General features: G+C 35.9%; 2 protein-coding genes across 2 annotated transcripts in view; both read left to right on the top strand.

Moving 5' to 3' along the window:
- LOC141345022 (MAM and LDL-receptor class A domain-containing protein 2) overlaps positions 1–6,981 on the top strand; it is a 35,451-nt gene extending 28,470 nt beyond the window's left edge. Inside the window, exons 42-50 of the mRNA XM_073849918.1 lie at positions 2,569–2,790; positions 2,887–3,065; positions 3,310–3,538; positions 5,325–5,484; positions 5,565–5,679; positions 5,792–5,912; positions 6,338–6,428; positions 6,504–6,573; positions 6,667–6,981. Coding sequence (XP_073706019.1) covers positions 2,569–2,790; positions 2,887–3,065; positions 3,310–3,538; positions 5,325–5,484; positions 5,565–5,679; positions 5,792–5,912; positions 6,338–6,428; positions 6,504–6,573; positions 6,667–6,756 — 1,277 coding nt within the window. The 3' untranslated portion in view covers positions 6,757–6,981. The remainder of the gene's footprint in view (positions 1–2,568; positions 2,791–2,886; positions 3,066–3,309; positions 3,539–5,324; positions 5,485–5,564; positions 5,680–5,791; positions 5,913–6,337; positions 6,429–6,503; positions 6,574–6,666) is intronic.
- A 2,054-nt stretch (positions 6,982–9,035) lies between these two features.
- On the top strand, positions 9,036–18,370 carry plxdc2a (plexin domain containing 2a). Its single transcript, XM_073849339.1, has 13 exons — positions 9,036–9,123; positions 10,708–10,931; positions 12,098–12,238; positions 12,318–12,387; positions 12,530–12,652; positions 12,752–12,870; positions 12,956–13,055; positions 15,124–15,219; positions 15,423–15,504; positions 15,983–16,043; positions 16,145–16,331; positions 17,027–17,187; positions 18,143–18,370. Exons 1-13 carry the CDS (start codon positions 9,036–9,038, stop codon positions 18,368–18,370), a joined length of 1,680 nt encoding a protein of 559 aa, XP_073705440.1.
- Positions 18,371–19,652: the final 1,282 nt, after the last annotated feature.

Below are 19,652 nucleotides of genomic sequence, written 5' to 3'. Positions count from 1 at the left end.
GGGCGGGCGGCGGAGCTGAGACTGGTGGCCAAGCGCTTGCTTGGGCTGTGAACTCCACGAGAAAAGAGGTTGGTGGCCAGGGCTGCGATTGGCAGACGAAGCGGCCAAACGCTGGCTTGGGCTGCGGGCCCAGGCATTGCTTGAGGAGGAGCTGCGGTGGAGGGCTGGGCTGCGGCCATTGTTCTGTGTAGGGTTGTTTGATTCCGAAATTTTTGGAATCAATTTCGATTCCTGGTTCAGAATCGATTTCCTCACTGTTGTTTTCAATTCTTGCCATTTAAATTGGATGAAGCTAATTTTGCAATGACTGCAGGATATTGAAGTCAAAGAAAGTAGCTTTCTCATAATATGAAGCTTCATTGTAAAAATATGAAAATGTACAATATTTTTGTAGCTCTGACAGATTTTAAATTGTAATTTGTCTGCATTGCCCATGGAATTAGTCATAACCCAGGGCTCAGCAGTGGACATGCATTTATTGCAATACTAAAACAAGTCATGAAGTGTCTAATGTCCACAGTTCAGCTGAATGATATTTACTTTAACAGTATGCGTCGCACAAAATTAGCAAACGATACAGTGAAACAAAATAAACAACTTTAACAACAACACCAATGTTAGAGCTTGTGGATTAGCTGTCAATCAGGTGCGTTCTAGAGACCACTGATTGGTGCTCTCTGCATTCTCACGTCTATTCCGTCGTGCAGCGCTCAAATTTGTGGACAACATGGGTGACTCCCATCGTAAAATAACTTATAGTTTTTTGGACTAGTTTATTAAAACGATCTAACAGAATTTTAATAATTATCAGTGAGCAAGAGCCGAATTAATGGGTGCTTCAGACGAGCTCTGTAATGATCGTTTCATTCAGTTTATTTTCATGGATCGCCGAAAACGTTCGGCAACATTTGATGACTAGCAGCTGAGATATGCAGCCTTCGTGGGATGCAGTCTTTCGTTTGACAGGCGTCTATGTACATAGATATAAGTTGTTGAACTGAACACGGCTCTGAATAAGGAGTCAATTCCAAACTTGGAATCGACTCTCGATTCCTAATGCTTCGGAATCGATTCTTTGGAATCGATTCCCAGCCCTGTGAGAGGCCTCGCACGGGAGAAAGACATTGGCGTCGGCGCGGCCGGAGGTTTGTGTTTCCTTTTGGTCGACTTCGGGGTTAGAGGTTTAGTTAGTTGCAGATTATTGTACAAGTTAAATAATTCTGTTTTGTTTAACTTGCGTGAAGGCTGGACATCGGATTTTGCCAGCGCTAGTTTCATACTCGCCATAGTCCGTTTGTCTATGGGCGGAATTGATTGCCTGACCGAGCGGATGATGCTGGGGAATCGGCTGGTGTTCTCGCCGATGGAGGCGAGGGCAGGCCGAGGCGTTGTGAGGCGGTCTGGGCCGAGCGGCGGCCGCGAGATGAGGCCTGGGGCTCAATTGAAGCGAAATGCGGGGAAGACACGGTCCTGGAGCCGGCCGGAGGAGAGTCGGAATCGTCTTCTCTTGTGGCAGTTTGTCTTTGCGACGTAGTAGCGGACGGGCGAACCAGTTACTGATAAACCATCAAGTGAATGGAGGTGAGTCCGCTGTATTTAAACCTATGGCGCTGATTGACTTGAGTGGGCTCCTCTTGTGCTGTTTACGCTAAGTATCTGACGCGCTTCTCCCGAACTTTGTTAATGAAACATCATTTTGTATCATAATTCTGAGTCTGACTTTTTTTTGTGCAATTGTGAATTTATATCTCTCATAACGTCAGAATTACAAGATATAAACTCCCAATTCTGAGAAAAAAAAATCAGAATTGTGAGTTTAGATCCTGCAATTCTTCTTTTTTCTTGCAAATGCGATTATTTCACAATTCTGACTTTTTTTCTCACAATTGTGGGTGTATATCTCACAATTGTGTTATAAAGTCAGAATTGGGAGATATAATTTCCCAATTCTGAGAAAAAATGTCAGTTCTGACTTCATTTCTCAAAATTAGGTTCATATCACGCAGTTGTGAATTCTGAAATTGAGAGATTGAAAAAAGTTACAAATATCTTTGTTTTTTATTCAGTGGCGAAAAGGGGTTCCATAGTAATCAGCTGATACTTTTTTTTTTTTTTTTTAGTTTTTGAAGAGAATTGAATTGGATTTAGAATTAAATATATAATCTTGCGCATGTTAATTTCTCAAGTTTTTACTATTTAGATTATCTTTGCCATCATCTAATGTTTACTTAAAGTTAATCTTTAAAGGGATAGTTCACCTAAAAACGAAAATTCTGTCGTTAATTACTCATTCATGTTGTTCCAAACCTTTTAGACCTTTGTTCATCTTCAGAATGCTCTCGAATTTCATGAAAAATATCTTATATTTGTGTTCCGAAGATGAACGAAGGTCTTACGTGTTTACAACGACACAAAAGAGAATAATTAATGACAGAATTTTCATTTTTGAGTAAACCAATCCTTTAAAACACTAATAATTTAAGAATGCGGATAAATGTAATCTTTAGCTCATTTTAATCAGCACATCTTTACATTTTTATAAATATTACCAACCCATAATTGTTTCAGAGGGACTTTGTGACTTTGAAGACGGGGATTGTGGCTGGATACAGCAGACTAACGATGACCTGGATTGGATCCGAGTGTCAGGAAATAATGACAAATTTAAATCTAGACTTGGCTTTGACCATACAACCAACACAGCAAGTGGATACTACTTTTTAATGGAAAGTGCGCCTAAACATGTGCAAGGACATACTGCTAGAATCACATCTTCTCTGCTTCAAACAGGTGAGAGAGAATCATGTTGCTTCCTGTCAACTGAAATATGTAAACTATTACCTTGAGGGTCAGAAACTCCCATGAAGACGCAATCTTCTTTTCCAGGTGATGCCAAGTGTCTCCAGCTGTGGTATTACATGGAGGGACAGGGCACTGGAACCCTTAATGTGTATCAACAGTTCTCAGACAAAGATCGGCCCCTGCTGGTGACCAAGTCTGGAGAACAGGGTGGACTGTGGAGGTTTGCTCAGACTCCACTAACCATCTCAGGATCAAACTACAGGGTGAGTCCCTGAGTCAGCGCTGTGTCCGGTGACTGATCAAAACGTCCAGCTCATATTTTCAGACTTAGAATCACACATTATTGCAAATCATGGCCTCAGAGTAATATGCAGTTGCTGTCACTGGTTGGTACAGCAGTCACGGATCACAAGCTGCACAAATCTGTTCACTAAACTACAGTCGTACCCTTGAGTTTAATGATGTGGAACTGCAAGAGTGTCCTCATTAATACAGCTGTCTTTTCAGATCGTGGTGGAGGGGATTACAGGCCAAACTGAACAGGGTGTCATAGCGCTTGATGATGTTCAGGTTTCAAACTATCCTTGCACTCCTTCAGGACAATGTGACTTTGAGGGAAACTTCTGCAGCTGGATGAATCTGTTGCAGGTGGATGATGCCGATTGGCTCAGAGCCCAGGCAGGCACTGGGAATCACACACGACCCAGTGTGGATCACACCACCAACAATTCCACAGGTGAGCTGAAAGAGTTCACTGAGCTGCATTAAAATGTTAGAATTGGTTTATGAAGGAAGTATAGATAAATGTTGTGCTTTCTTTGAATCAGGAAAGTACAATAAAAAACTGTGACACTGTTTACTCCTGGTGTTAAAGGAATAGTTCACCCAAAAATGAAAATTCTGTCATTAATTACTCACCCTCTTGTTGTTCCAAACCCATAAGAATTTTGTCCATCTTCAGAACACATATTAAGATATTTTTGATGAAATTTCAAGAGCTTTCTAACCCTGCCTAGGCAGCAACCTAACTACCACGTTCAAGGCCCAGAAAGGTAGTAAGGACATTGTTAAAATGAAGACTAACACGCAAGAGAGGAAATTGTTGAATTAAGACGTTATTTTTGTTTTCTTTGTGCACAGAAAGTATTTTCGCAGCTTCATAATATTTAGGTTGAACCACTGATGTCCCATGGACTATTTTAACAATGTTTTCACTGCCTTTCTGGGCCTTAAATGTGTCAGTTGGGTTGATAAATGAAGGTTGTACAGGTTTGGAACGACATGAGGGTGAGTAATTACTGACAGATTTTTTTTTTTTTTTTTTGGCGGGGAACTATCCCTTTAAGTGAATTGAACTCAAAAACAGTACATTTGTTCTTATATTAAAATCCAATTTTATTCAGTAGCAGTGTTTTGTTTGTGAATGAATCAGAAAATTATGGCTAAAGACATTCTTAGTGGTGTCTTTTTGCCTAGCCTGGGTGTCCCCATACTGCCTTGCGCTACGTTATTTTTGTCACACTGTACAACAATAATACTTTTTTTGTATTATAGTAAGGGCTAAGTTTAGGGTTGGGGTAGGTGTAGACGTTAATAAAACACAATCTAATAGGTAGAACAATTAATTTCATTGTTAGTTTCCGGTCTGAGCTGTATACCCTCTAGCCACAACCCGCGATTGTATTCACGCTTCTAGTCAGTCTGGAAACCATGGACATAATTTACATCTAAGATAGGGAACCAATCACAGAACGGGGAGGGAGCAGCAAGACGATGACGCCTTCTATGCGACTCACCGAAGGATCCAGCATGGCAGCAGACGCAAAGTTATCTTTCGTGTCTGTCACTGGACGCGAGCGGCGCGACCCGACGCGACAAATGACATTAGAACGCAAGTTTATTTTGAAAAAAGAGCAACTTTTGGCGTTCGCTCTACATACGTCATCCGGTATAATTGAAACGATTGGCTATGAGCTACGCACAGCGCAATTGATAGACATTCGTATCGCCCAATAAACGGCTCTGGGCATTAGTAAACCACGCCTCAAATACGAGAAAATGAACATGTGGTTCCCAGACCACGAATCATGACGAAGTCATAACGTGGTCTGGTGATAGCCAGGCTACTTTTTGCCATTTGTAGCACAAAAATTTGAATGAAGAATGATAAGACTTTTTTTTCACGTAAATGATACAGTGAGTCTGTATCATCTACTGGCAGCTGTGTTAACACATGAAAAAAAATCAATGACAAATAAATGAATACATTTTAAAAGTATTTTTAGTAAATATATATAAAAATAAAAAAAAACAGATTTTCAAATTTTCCTATCCTAACAAACATCAGTGGAAAGCTTATTTATTCAGCTTTCAGATGTTGTATACATCTCAATTTAAAAAATAGACCCTTATGACTGGTTTTGTGCTCCAGGGTCACATATAATCACAAGTGGTCACATTTTATACACATTTAATTCACATGAAAATACCAGGTGTAAACAGTGATGCTCTTATGTTTGTAGGTTATTACCTTTATATGGACAGTTCTGTGGGTGTCTGGGGAGACACTGCCATGATCCTGAGTGAAATATTCACTCCTGACAGCAGAGGGCACTGCTTTACATTCTGGTATCATATGTATGGACACAAGCTTGGGACGCTCAAGTTATACTGCAATAACAGGTACAGGACTATGATGAAAAAACACCTTTTATGTATATGTACACATTGGATCACAACTCATAGAGACATTTCTTTTCCAGGACCACACATAACAGTGGGAATAAGTTTGGCCAGACAGTATGGGAGGAGTCAGGAGATCAGGGCGATGTGTGGAGGAGAGGCAACATCTATGTGACATACAGAGAGCCTTTCTGGGTATCAAACTCCAACAAGCAGACTTCACAGGATCAAGTTGAATTATTCTAAGATTCACTCAAAACAAAGTATGAAAATATTTGTACATCATTGTTTCCTCCTCTCTCCACAGTTCATATTTGAATTCCTGAAGGGATCAGGTTCCAAAGGAAGTATAGCTATTGATGATATTCACATTATTTCTGGTCCTTGTGACACAGATTCCACCTCTCCACCTGCACACCACCGAGATAGTAAGTGTATCAATGCCTGCCAGTCTTACATAATCCCACATGCAGGGTCTAGATATACTTTTTGCTACACCTGACAATGGAGGGTGAATTGAAAATGTTTCTGGTCATTCATGTTATTTTGTCATCACTAGACTATTGTTCTTATAATTTTTTTTTTTTTTCAGTCTTCAGTGTCACATGATCTTTCAGAAATTATCCCAAAATGCTGATTTAGTGCTCAAGAAACATTTCTTCTTATTATAAATGTTTACAACTTTTGAACGGTAGTATTTTATTGCAGTTCAAAATTAACTATGAGATTGCTGACCAAAGCTAGTTTCATTTTGACCCCGCTCATATGTATTTGAGTAAATGAATTAGATTGTGCTGTGAATCCTACAGCATATACTGTATTTTTAAAGCAAAAACATTTTCCGTTTGTTTAGCTGTAGGTATTGGTGTTGGAGTGGGAGTGACACTCTTTGTGATATTTACTGTTGGCGTTGTGCTTTTTGTGCTGAATAAAAAAAGAAAAAGGTATGTACTGCTCATTACATAAACAATGAGATAAAAATGAAAAGAGTCTTTGAAATGTCTTTTGTTTCTTTACAGGCAATCTTTACTTGAAGATGACATTCCTGATAGTAACTTTTCTTATAACCGCTTTAGCTGCAACATGAGTGTGAGTATTTTTTTTATACACTGTACACTATGAATGAATATAGTGTTGTAAGAATTTGTCTCTGAGGTTTTCTACTGTTATTTTGTTTCCCAGGGTTTAACATCTACAGGAGAGAACAGCAACTCCAGTGGCATAATGAATATTTCACTGTCAACAGATGGAAATGACACATCTTTCACATAAGATGAGGAATTGCAAACTCAAGACAGAAACAAATCTTTATAAATCTCATGTCATCTAGTGTATATCTTTATAATACTGAGAAATAATTGCAGTCCTCCAGCCATTTGGATTAACTGTAGCCATATGACCTTTAAATGCCTGACTGACTGAATCATTGCCAAACACAGCACAAACCTGAGAGGACACCATGTGCTGTAAATTTAATAAAACGCCTCATTGAATATATATGTTCTTACAATCTCAAATATTATATGATAACTTCTAAAACATTTATTTACTCATAGATTATTGAAGCTATATCCTATTGTCTGTCATGTAAATTCAGGCATGTCAAGTGTCATTTTTAAGGTGTTTTCTTTAGTAACAATGCTTTTGCACCAGGCTGAAATAACATGAAGAGGCCAACTAATGTGCAAGTACCATTTTATTTGAAGCTGGGAAACCAATGTTTTTATAATTGACTTTATAAGGCTTAAAATATTATCAGTAAACTCTAATGCCATATTTAGGGCTCTTTGGTTTGTATTACAGTTGAGGTCAAAGGTCTACATACACCCTTTAGAATCTGCAAAATGTTAATTATTTTACTAAAATAGAAGGGATCATACAAAATGCATGACCTGACTAAGATGTTTCACATAAAAGACATTTATATATATAGTCCAAAAGAGAAAATAATAGCTGAATTTATAAAAATTACTCTGTTCAAAAGTTCACATATGCTTAATTGTTAATACTGTGTTGTTACCTGAACGATCCACAGATTTTTTTTGTTTGTTTGTTCAGTGATATTTGTTCATGGGTCCCTTGTTTGTCCTGAACAGTTAAACTGCCCACTGTTCTTCAGAAAAATCCTTTAGTCCCACAAATTCTTTGTGTATTGAACCTTTTTTGAGATCCATCTTTTCACAATGAGGACAACTGAGGGACTCGTATAACTATTACAGAAGGTTCAAACGCTTTGATGCTCCAGAAGAAAAAACGGTGCATTTAGAGCCAGGGGTGAAAACTTTTGGAATTTGGAGATCAGGGTAAATTTCACTTATTCTTCTGGGAAACATGTAAGTATCTTCAGTAGCTTCTTAAGGTCAATACAAAATAAAAATAAAAACGTATATTTAGGCAATATAGGAAAAATGTACACATCTTCATTCTGTCCAAAAGTTTACACCCCTGGCTCTTACTGCATCATTTTTCCTTCTAGAGTTCAATAGTTTCAATGTGATTTAGAATTCACCTTTAGACTTCCTTATTTCCTTTTTCCAAATAATACATCTCAGCAAACATTGGTTTGGGTGGAATATTCCATTAGTATATACGTTGCTTCTTAAACCCCTGAATCTTGAGCTGACCTAACATCCTTCAGTAGAGGGCTGTCTGACTTTTCCAAACCAAAGGGTCAGAGAATCCTCTCAGCTCTATGAGACATGTCGCACTCCCCTAATCCACTCATTTCTCACAGGAACCAGTTTCCTAACGGTAAGCCAATGCTCCCTGCTTTTCAAACAAGCACATACACTCTCACATAACCACATTCAGCCATACAAGGACGAAAATCACGTTCAAGTACTCAGATGAATCAAAAGGTGGAAGTTGATTTTTATGTCTGTAATGTCTCTGTTAAACTACTTTAAGCTTTGCTAAACCACTGTTTAATATGGCTCTGTTTATGCTGACACAAAGTCTGCTGTTAATGCTCAGGAGACACGGTTGACTCCGGAGTGATATGGTCAGTGTGGTTAAATACCTTCTATTTAAGTGTTTTTACAAAGAAAAACACTGCTTCGTGTTCCCACTTGTACACTTGTAAAAAAAACCTCACATCTTCCAAATTCACTTCTGAGGTATGGCAGTATATCTTTCAAGTACTTTTTGGACTATACTAGAATAAAGATGACAAACATTTGTCTTCTAAATGAGATAATGTCTTTGCATATTTATATATATTAGCCAACGAATTTACCGTGGTATTATAGTTTCTTATAAAATACTATAGTTAGCAAAATTATTACTACTCTACTTGAGGAAGTTTTTATCGTATTTTTTTTCACTGATGGTGGAAAATATTTTATTGTTTTTTTTTTTTTTGTTTTTTTTTTTGAAAATATTTTATTGTAAACTCTCATGACCTCCTCACATTCACGTCACTGGACAGTCTCGCGTGGGTGTGTTAGGAGCTGAACGTGACGCATACGCGCCTCTGTCGCGTGCAGTTCAACAACTCGTTTGGCTTCTCCCTTCATTTTAATGTACAAAGAAGACATTAAACATAGTTGGTTATGGCACTGCGGGCAAAACCACATGTTTTCTTAGGAATTTTTGCAGTTATTCAAATTAAATTTACCTTACAGGAATTGCCATACAGCGGTAAGTCGTTAATTTTTTTGGCATGTTTTCGTTTAGTCGTCTAAATACGCAATGAGAGTTACCTTACGTTATTTACTTTCATAATTTCTGAATTTTCTCACTACGAGCAAACTGAGGTAAAATAATAACTCCTAATACTGTAAACTGCTCATGTTACATTTTCACTTTGACTTTATTATTTTGCGTTTAATACCGTTCAGTCCTAACATTACTTTTTTTATTGTTAATTGTTGATTGCGTACTATTTTTATTTTATAGTTTGGCTTTTATACAGAAAAAAAATATGTTGACTGTAAATGTTATTTTAAATTAAATGGATTTAAATGTTCCATACTTTGTATTCATAACTGTATTCATATAGACCACCTATATTTTTTGCAGTACAAAAATAAATAATTATAAAGCATTTCGTATGCGTTCAAGTGTATGAATGAAGTTGAAATTGGATTTTTATTTATAGGATCCAGACAAAAATACCGAGTCATTGGCCTATAAATATGACCCTGAACCACACAACCATTGATGTATGGTGTGTTAGGATAGGACAATATTTGGCCCGAGATACAACCATTTTAAAATCTGTAATCCAATGGTGCAAAGAAAATCAAATTATTAAGAAAATCGCCTTTAAAGTTTTCCAAATGATTGCGTGTTACTAATCAAAAAGTTTTGATATATTTACGGTAGAAAATTTACAAAATATCTAAATAGAACAAGATCTTTACTTAATATCCTAACGTTTTTTGGCATAAAAGAAAAATAATTTTGACCCATACAATGTATTTTTGGCTATTGCTACAAATATACCTCTGCAACTTAAGACTGCTTTTGTGGACCAGGGTCACAAATCATCTAAGAGGCATTGGCACCTATTATTATTAATTAAAACAGAAAGATTAATGTTTGGCTTTGTCATGAAGACGCAGCTGCTTACTAGTGTAACTGTAATGAATATTAATAGTTTTAGTTTTTTTTTTTTTTACTCATCAAGTAGCTACCCATGCAGAAGATTTTTTGGCTCATGTACGCTCACTGTACCCTGCGGTCTTTGTCAGCATGTTGAAAATAAATGTGATAGACCTGAGGACATTTCACATAGTTACAATGCCAGACAGGAAAAGAGCAGTCCGTTGTGTGTGAGGTGCAAGTTCTAGAGCATTTATTGAAGGATATTCTGACATTAATAGCAGATTACTCTGGAGAAACCTACATACACAGTATAGAAGTAACATTGGCAGAATTCAAATGAGAAGGACACAGGAAAAAAACTGAGCAAACAGAAACTCTGCGTTACCCCTGTCAAAACACTGCCCTGCCCTCACACTCCTCCATCCAGCACCATGAGGAATTCTGAGCATGTTTCACCCTCTGCTGTGAAAGAAGGACTTTGGACACACACTTGTCACTGCAGGATGTGAGAAGAACTGTTTATTTGCATAAAAGGTCATTTTCAGCCAGTTGCACAGCTGCTGAAAATCATTGTCAGTGTTACATTTTTCAGTTCTCAATCATTCAGTGACTGCTGTTTGTATAGCAACAGGCAATGCAGCGTATAATATTGTTTGATTAATCTTTATTCATCAGGGGTGTCCTGCTTTACCTTTGAAAAGCTTTCCAAGGAAGAGAGTTCTGGTGTGAACCTCAAGCTTTACAATAAAAGATGGAGAAGATGGACACTCTCATCCAAACCAGTGGACAAGATCCGGGAGAACCAGGATCTGGAGCATTACGAAGAGCACAGCAGATTGGATTCAGAGCGCTTTCCAGTAATTGTGACAAATGAGAGTCATGATAAATTATCTATTAAGGTAAACTTCTAGGAATGTATTGTCTGTGAATATGTGACCCTAAAACCAGTCGTAAGTAGCATGGGTATATTTGTAGCAATAGCCAACAATACATTGTATGGGTCACAATTAGCAATTTTTCTTTCATGCCAAAAATCATGAGGATATTAAGTAAAGATCACGTTCCAATAATATATTTTGTAAATTTCCTACCATAAATATATAAAAACTTAATTTTTGATTAGTAATATTCATTGCTAAGAACTTCATTTGGACAATTTTAAAGGTGATTTATTTAGATTTTTTTTTTTGCACTCTCAGATTCCAGATTTTCAAAAAGTTGTATCTTGGCCAAATATTGTTCTAACAAACCATACATAGATGGAAAGCTTATTTCTTAAGCTTTCACATAAATCTCAATTAAAAAATTAATCCTTATGACTGGTTTTGTGGTCACATATACATTACAGTGCCATTCAAAAGATTTGTAATGTTTTTAAAGAAGACTTTTCTGCTCTTCAAGGCTGCATATATTTGATCAAAAATACAGAAAAAACAGTAAATTTATCCCTGTCATGCAAAGCTGAATTTTCAGCATCATTATGATTTCTGAAGAGTCATGTGACACAGAAGACTGAAGATTTCTTAAGGGTCATGATTCTTCTGAAATCATTCTAATATGCTGATTTATTTTCAATGTTGGAAACAGCTGTGCTGCTTATTTATTTATTAAATTTTATTTATTTGGCATCTGAGATACTTTTTTCAGAATTATTTGTTTTATTGAAGATTATTTAAAGTTTGAGGTCAGTAAATATTTTTCTTTCTATCTTTTGAAAGAAATTAATATTTTTATTCAGCAGGGATGGGTTAAAATGATAAAAAAAAAAAAGTGATCGTAAAGACTGTAAGGACTGTGTGACACTGAAGACTAGAGTAATGATGCTGATAAAAAAATTTGAATTAAATTATATTTTAAAGTATATTAAAATAGAAAACTGTTATTTTAAATCGCAAAAACATTTCACAATATTACGTTTTATGTATTTTTGATCAAATAAATGCAACGTTGATGAGCATAAGAGGCTTCTTATTTTAAGAAACATTAAAAATCTTTTCATCAAAAAAAACTTTTGAACGGCAGTTTACCTTCTCATATTTGCATCTGAAATATGTTTGTTCATCAGAGAGATATGGATCATATTTACTACACATCCAAATTCTACGGGCCCACAAATAGTCCAGACAAGGATCTGTGGGTAAATATTAAGCAAATGGACATGGGAAGAGTTCATGAAATTCTCTCCAACACACATCGACAAACTTTGGTATGATCAATTCATCAAATTTTGTAATTGCTGCTCATTTTTGTGCACATCATTTAGTAGGGTTTTCTTTGACTTACAGAGAGTGAATCTATCCTTCGATTTTCCTTTCTACGGACATTCGTTAAGGGAAATACATGTAGCTACAGGGGGTGAGTGATATATTTAAACTTTTTAAGCATTATTTCAAATAGAAATCTTGTGTAACATTATACATTTCTTAACTGTCACTTTTGATCAATGTATGCATCCCTGATGCAGTGTATATTTTATATTTATTCAATTTATATTCAGGTTTCATCTACACCGGAGACGTTATCCACAAAATGCTGACTGCTACTCAGTACATCGCTCCTCTCATGGCAAATTTTGATCTCAGCATCTCACAGAATTCCACAGTCATTTACTGTGATAATGGTAAAATCATGAGATGGACTAAAATTTAAACCAATCCTGATGCATTTGCATTGTTGTGTTTTGTTTGAATGGCTGTATTATCAATATGCTTTATGTTAGGCACAGCTGTTGTTGTGCAGTGGGACCGTGTGTATCTCCAGGATGCGTCTCATCTCGGCAGTTTTACCTTCCAGGCAGCTTTGTACAAGGATGGCAAAATCACCTTTGCTTATAAAGAGGTTGTTTTTTAGATACTTTTTGGTTTCATCTGTTATCACCCTATTGAAATAGACGGTTTGATTGTAGACTTTCATGTTCTTTTAGGTTCCCATTGACATAAGCAAAATCAACTCAGTGAATCATCCTGTGAAAGTGGGGCTCTCAGATGCATTTGTGGTTCTTCACAAGATCGAACAGCTTCCCAGTAAGTAACTCTTCTAGAAACTACCTGATCTCCTGACAAAAACGTACCTGTGGGAATGTACCAGTAAGTACATATCACTGCAGTTTCCAACAGATATTTTTTTTCAAAGTGGCATAGGGGGTAAAATATATGACTTAATTAAAAACATGTATAACCAAAATAAATGTGCAGTAAAAATTGGACAGCAAAGGACTGATTATTTTTCTCAACAGCGAGGAGTAAGACAGGGCTGCTGCCTCAGCCCGACTTTATTTAACATATATATCAATGAACTGGCAGATCTACTGGACCAATCAAACAGCCCTGGACTACAATTATTTGACACAGAAGTCAAATATTTACTATATGCAGATGACTTGCTAATTTTATCTAAAACACCTGAAGGTCTCCAGAACAACCTTGACATTTTAACTAAATTCTGCCATGACTGGACCTTAGAAGTCAACATCCAAAAAACTAAGATTATGATATTTCAGAAAAAAACAGAAATCTAGAACATAAACATATATTTACTTTAAACAACACCACACTACAACATGTTTTACAATATAGCTATCTTGGTCTAGTAACTGCCACAGGAAATTTCAACGTGGCAATAAAAACAGCAGAAATATCCTTCATGTCCACAGAAACACACCTAATAACGCCTGCAGAGCTGAGCTAGGCCGTCTTCCCCTAAATCTAATCATTAAAAAAAGAGTTCTAAAGTTTTGGATCCACTTAAACTCTAGTTCTGAAGAATCTCTTCATTTTAAAGCACTAAAATCACAAAAAATGTGTGCTCAAAAAAGTCGTCTTTGTGTAATGGTGTCCAATCTGACTAACAAAGCACTCAATATCAGCAAACTTGAGAAACATGGAAGAATAAAAGAAATTCTAAATGAAGAAAAGGAGACATACATACAACATTGGAAAGAACAGACCAAAGACCAAAGTCGTCTCCAATGTTATCTGAAACTCAACAGAGAGTACAGTCTAGCTGTGTATCTGGTCTCAGTCAGGAATATAACACAGACATTTACTGACGAAATACAGACTGAGTGACCACCAGCTAGCCATAGAAAGAGGACGACATAAAAAGACGTGGTTACCTAAAGAAGAGCGAATCTGTAATGAATGTAGATCAGGAGCAGTTGAGACAGAGGAACACTTTCTCCTCCACTGTGACAAATACACATCCCTAAGAGACTCACTGTACAGTCAAATACAGCAGATTATTCCTGAGTTCCAGTCACTCCATGAAAACCAAAAATACTACTTGGTGAAGGACCTACTTCCTCTTTGGTAGCAAAACATATTTACAAATGTCACAAACTAAGAAGTAAAGAGTGAACACATCTGCATTAGTAGAACCATTAATGTTTATATAAATATATATATGGATGTATTCTGTTTTTCGTTTCTTTTTTATTATGGATGTATATTATATGTATTTTTGTTTTTGATTATTTTGCTGTATACAATGCTTTGGCAATATGTATCCATGTATGTCATGCCAATAAAGCAATATGAATTGAATTGAATTGAATATGAACACTACAGGGGGTAAAACAGAAAGCACTTGTAATCGTTTTCATACACAGTTAAGATTACAGCTCCATGGAATTGGATTTAGGATGAGGAATCCTTGGGTACGAATTCTGTGAAAAACATGACTTACGATGAAAGATCTGGAAGATGAGAGATCGAACAACAAGCTAAAATGGCATGCTTCCAATTGCAACACTCTTTTAGCGTGACATGTACATGGTGGTACATATTTTGCGTCTTGCGAAAAGTTCCCACAGGTACATTTTCGTCATGAGATTGGAAAAAAAACTTCTCTCTTTTTTATTAATTCTGACTTTACCAGTGGTATTTTAGTATTATTTATACTCTATTACAGTATTTATTAATATATTGAATAAGCTCTTACTTTGACATTTTCAGGTTTCATTTTAATTTTAGTTTATTATATGCTTGTAATTTTTTTTCTCAATATTTCTACTTATCTTTATTTTAGTTTCAGTTTAGCTTTAATAGTTATAGTTCTCACAATTTTATTAGATTTTTTTTTTGTTGTTGACAGATGTTAGGAGGAGAACAATATATGAATATCATCGGGTAGAGCTTTTAAAATCCAAGATCGCAAACGTCACTGCTGTTGAGATGCTTCCTCTACCAAGTGAGTGCAAACTGGTAGAGAACTAAATATAGCTTAGATGTAATATGTTTCAAAAAGCTCTCTAGTACTTTGGGTACTTTGTGTTTAAAACCATCTGTAACTTTTCCACATTTGGACTTGAGTATATTTAATCACTTTTTGTGAGAACAAGTACGCACATCTTTGACACATATCTGTTAAAATCTTGCTCCTCCTGCTGTCAGCCTGCCTTCAGTTCTCCAGCTGTGAAACGTGTGTTACAGCTCAGATCGGCTTCAACTGTAGCTGGTGCAGTCGCCTACAGAGGTATACACTTGATTCACTTGTGTTTTCATGTGAATTCTGTCATTAAATACTCACCATCATGTTGTTCCAAACCCATGAGACCTTCATTCATCTTCTGAACACAAATGAAGATATTTTTGATACAGACTGCAACACAACAGACACATTCGAAGAACTAGAAAGGTAGTAAGGACATCGTTACAATAGTCTATGTGACATCAGTGGTTCAACCATAATACTATGAAGCTTTATTCAATAATTTCTTCCCTTCCATTATAGTCTTCACCATGTGTACCTTGACGTGTTACCCTTTCTGGGCTTTGAATGTTTTAGTTGCATTGCTGTCTATGCAGGGTTAGAAAGCTCTTGGATTTCATCAAAAATATTAATATTAGTAATTAATGACAGAATTTTCATTTTTGGCTGAACTATCCCTTTAACTTTAAGTGTACTGATAAAGCAGGACTCAACGGCTTCAAATATTGTTTTACTCTTGCAGATGTTCCAGTGGTTTTGACCAGTATCGTCAGGACTGGGTTGACAGTGGGTGCTTAATTGAGGTGAATAGATACAGTATATCCTCTGCTTTCATCATCTTGACTTGTTTTTCTGTTCCGCCATCTCCCATACTTTCCCTAAATCAATGTAGTTGTATTTTAAGATGAAGAGCCAGAGCTGTGACAGAAAGCAGCCTGTCGTTAGAAGCAGCACTCCGGCGGTGCAGACAGGAGTGACTTCAGTATCTATAACTACAACCACATCACCCACATCAGCCTTCTCAATCACCACCAAACTCACCAGCACACCCTTATTCATAAGAAACCCTCCTACCAGCATCCTCACTGCTGGTATGTATCAATCTTATTACATTATGTCCTGCAGATCATTGAGAGGATATTTTTTCTTTTTTTATTACGTGTCTTGCTTGCAAATGAGGTCTCCATTTGAGACCAATTATAAGAGCCCCCCAAACCAAGATAAAATCGACACCTGCACAGCTTTTGTCCTTAGGCCATAACCTTTTTCAACATGACACTTAATCCATAATCCAAATCTGACCTTTTATCTGCAGAACAAACTTTCAGTTTTTGTAGCTGTTGCACTGTTTAACATTGAAAACTTTTGGTTTCTGTTGTGCATGTTACTTTAAGATAAAAATTCTGTCAAATTCTGTTCAAAATCATTTACTCACCCTCATGTTTTTTCCAATTGGACTGTCTTTTATCTGTAGAACATATATTTTTATATTTTGAGAAAAGGTAAACAAACTGTTTTGGCGCCCATTTACTTCCAACTTTTTCAAAATACCTTTTATGTTCCACAGAGTAAAGAAAATCATACCGGTTTGGAATGACATGAGGGAAGTTAAAATATGACAAAATTTCGATTACGTTTTTGCCCTAGTAACCCAAATCTCATAATAACCATGTAGAAAAGCCCAGGATCCCCTGACATTGTGGAATTTGGGCAAGTGCTATTCAAATTTCTTTTGGAAAATGTAAAAATCTGGTTATAATTGTTTCTTACTTCTGTTCTCTTTAAGACTCTCAGATGGACATTATAGAGAAGCAAACAGAGGAGCAGATGCAGACTGGTCTGCTCATTGGCATCCTCATCACCATGGTCCTCATGATGGTCGCTGTGTTTGCTACCATATACATGTACTATCATCCCACCTCCAGCGCCAGTCTCTTCTTTATAGAGGTTAGCTTTACACAACTACAAAAAAAAAAAAACGTTTTAGCACAAAAAATATACACTATCATTAAAATGTTTGTTGGTAAGATTTTCATTTTTAAATCTTAAAGGGATAGTTAACTCAAAAATGAAAAATCTGTCATTCCAAACCCGTAAGACCCTTGTTCATATTCGACATCGATAAAACAGTCCATGTGACATCAGTGGTTCAACTGTAATTTCATGAAGCTAAAAATATTTCTCTTCCGTGTCAGTCTTTGACAAACATTCACCATGATGTACCATGATGTATGCAACTATTTTAACAATGTTTTTACTACCTTTCTCGGTCTTAAACGTGGTAGTTGTGTTGCTGTCTATGCAAGGTCAGAAAGCTCTCAGATTTAAAAAAAAAAATATCTTAATTTTTGTTCCGAAGATGAGGTTTTACGTGTTTGGCAACACACGAGGGTGATTAATTATTGACAGAATTGTCATTTTTGGGTTGATTTCTCTTTTTAGTTTCTTGAGTAGCAATTCATCAAACCAGTCGTAAGTAGCACGGGTATATTTGTTGCAATAGCCAAAAATACATTGTATGGGTCAAAATTATAAATGTTTTTTTTACTCCAAAAATCATTAGGATATTAAGTAAAGATTATGTTCCATGAAGATATTTAGTAAATTTCCTACCATAAACATATCAAAAGTTAATTTCTGATTAATAATATGTATTGCTACAAACTTCATTTTGGACAATTTCAAAGGTGATTTTCTCAGTATTTAGATTTTTTTTGCACCATCAAATTCCAGCTTTTCAAATATTGTCCTATCTTAAACCGTACATTAATGAAAAGCTTATTTATATGATATATAAATCTCAGTCTCAGAAAAAATTGGTTTTGTGGCCCAGCATCACATATTAGATTGATTTTTTTTGTAGGTGCTCTGAAAATGCTGTCATTTTATTCTTTATATCTAGAGACGACCGACACACTGGCCTGCAATGAAATTCCGACGGGGTTCAGGACACCCGTCATATGCGGAGGTAGAGGCCATGGGACAGGATAAAGAAGGATTCATCGTGATGGACCCTAGAGACAGTTTTCTTGTGTCAGACAGGAGAGAGAGCCTGTTTCTGACGGACCAGAGGGACGGATTTATTGTGCCTGACCAAAGAGAACGTTTCATTATCATGGAACGCCGCTAACCTGAATTCAGTGCTGTATGAATTATTTCCTCTGTTTTTGAGAGGAAGTTGCACTGGATGCTGGGATAAATGTGCTATTTGTTTGACCTCATAACGAGTACTACATGTGAGTAATCTATTGCACCTAAGTGAAATGTAAACAATGTGGACACATAATTGTTTTTTCCAACCCAGTGACGCAAGTGGAATTGCAGTGCTCAGGGAAAACCTTGAAATCTGAGCTTTTATTTAATTTATTTTAATATGTATTGCAAACACCTCACAGAAATTCCTGTGTAAAACAGGGAAGCCTGAAAGATATATTTCTGCAATATAAGTAATTCCTTTATACTCCAGTGTAACTGATCACAACAAATCCAAATTCATGGAGATTTGTTGATGATTTCAGTAAATGAATACCATAAATTGTTCAGGTTATGAAATCAGAACTCAATTCAACAACAACAACAACAAAAATCTGTGTACAAAAATGTACTATAATTGAAATATAATCAAACCAAAAATACATAATTTACACATTTACAATACTGTAAATCAGTGTCTTTACAATATGTTTTTTAATTTCTATTATCAGATCTAACACCATAAAATGTATATTATTAGCATGTATAAAGTTCTGCATGATTGTGATTCATTTAGCTGACACATTGCTAGAATAATCTACTCTAAATTTGACAGATAAATCATAGTCAGAAAGATTAATCTAGGAAATATTTGGTCTGGCGTTCAAATTATTTTATATATACACTACCAGTCAAAGGTTTTTGAACAGTAAGATTTTTAATGTTTTTAAAAAAAAAAGTTTTATGATCACCAAACCTGCATTTATGTTGTCCAAAGCACAGCAAAACAGTACAACTTTGAAATATTTTACTATTAAAAATAATTGTTTGGTATTTGAATATATTTTAAAATGTATTTGTATTTATGTAAAATGATTTGTTGTTCAAGAAACATTTTTTTATACTGTTATCAATATTTAAAACAGTTGAGTACATTCTTTGGACATTCTTTCATTCAGGATTCTAAATAACAGGATCCAAAAATCAGCATTTATTTAAAATACAAAGCTTTTGTAACATTGTACTTTATACCATTCAAAAGCTTGGAGTATGCTTTTTTTTTTTTTTTTTGGAAAGAAATTATAGAAATTAAAGGTCCCATATTGTACACATTTCTGGAGGTTTATTTTAGTTGTTGATGTCCTTAAGAATATATATTTGCGGTATAAGTGCTGAAATCCATCTCAATATATTTTTACAGCTCCTTTTTTAGGAGCTCT

This window comes from Garra rufa, chromosome 10 (genome assembly GCF_049309525.1).
Source record: "Garra rufa chromosome 10, GarRuf1.0, whole genome shotgun sequence".
NCBI classification, from domain to species: Eukaryota; Metazoa; Chordata; class Actinopteri; order Cypriniformes; family Cyprinidae; genus Garra; species Garra rufa.
Note: the sequence above shows the minus strand (reverse complement) of the source record. Positions and strands in the feature narration are given on the sequence as shown.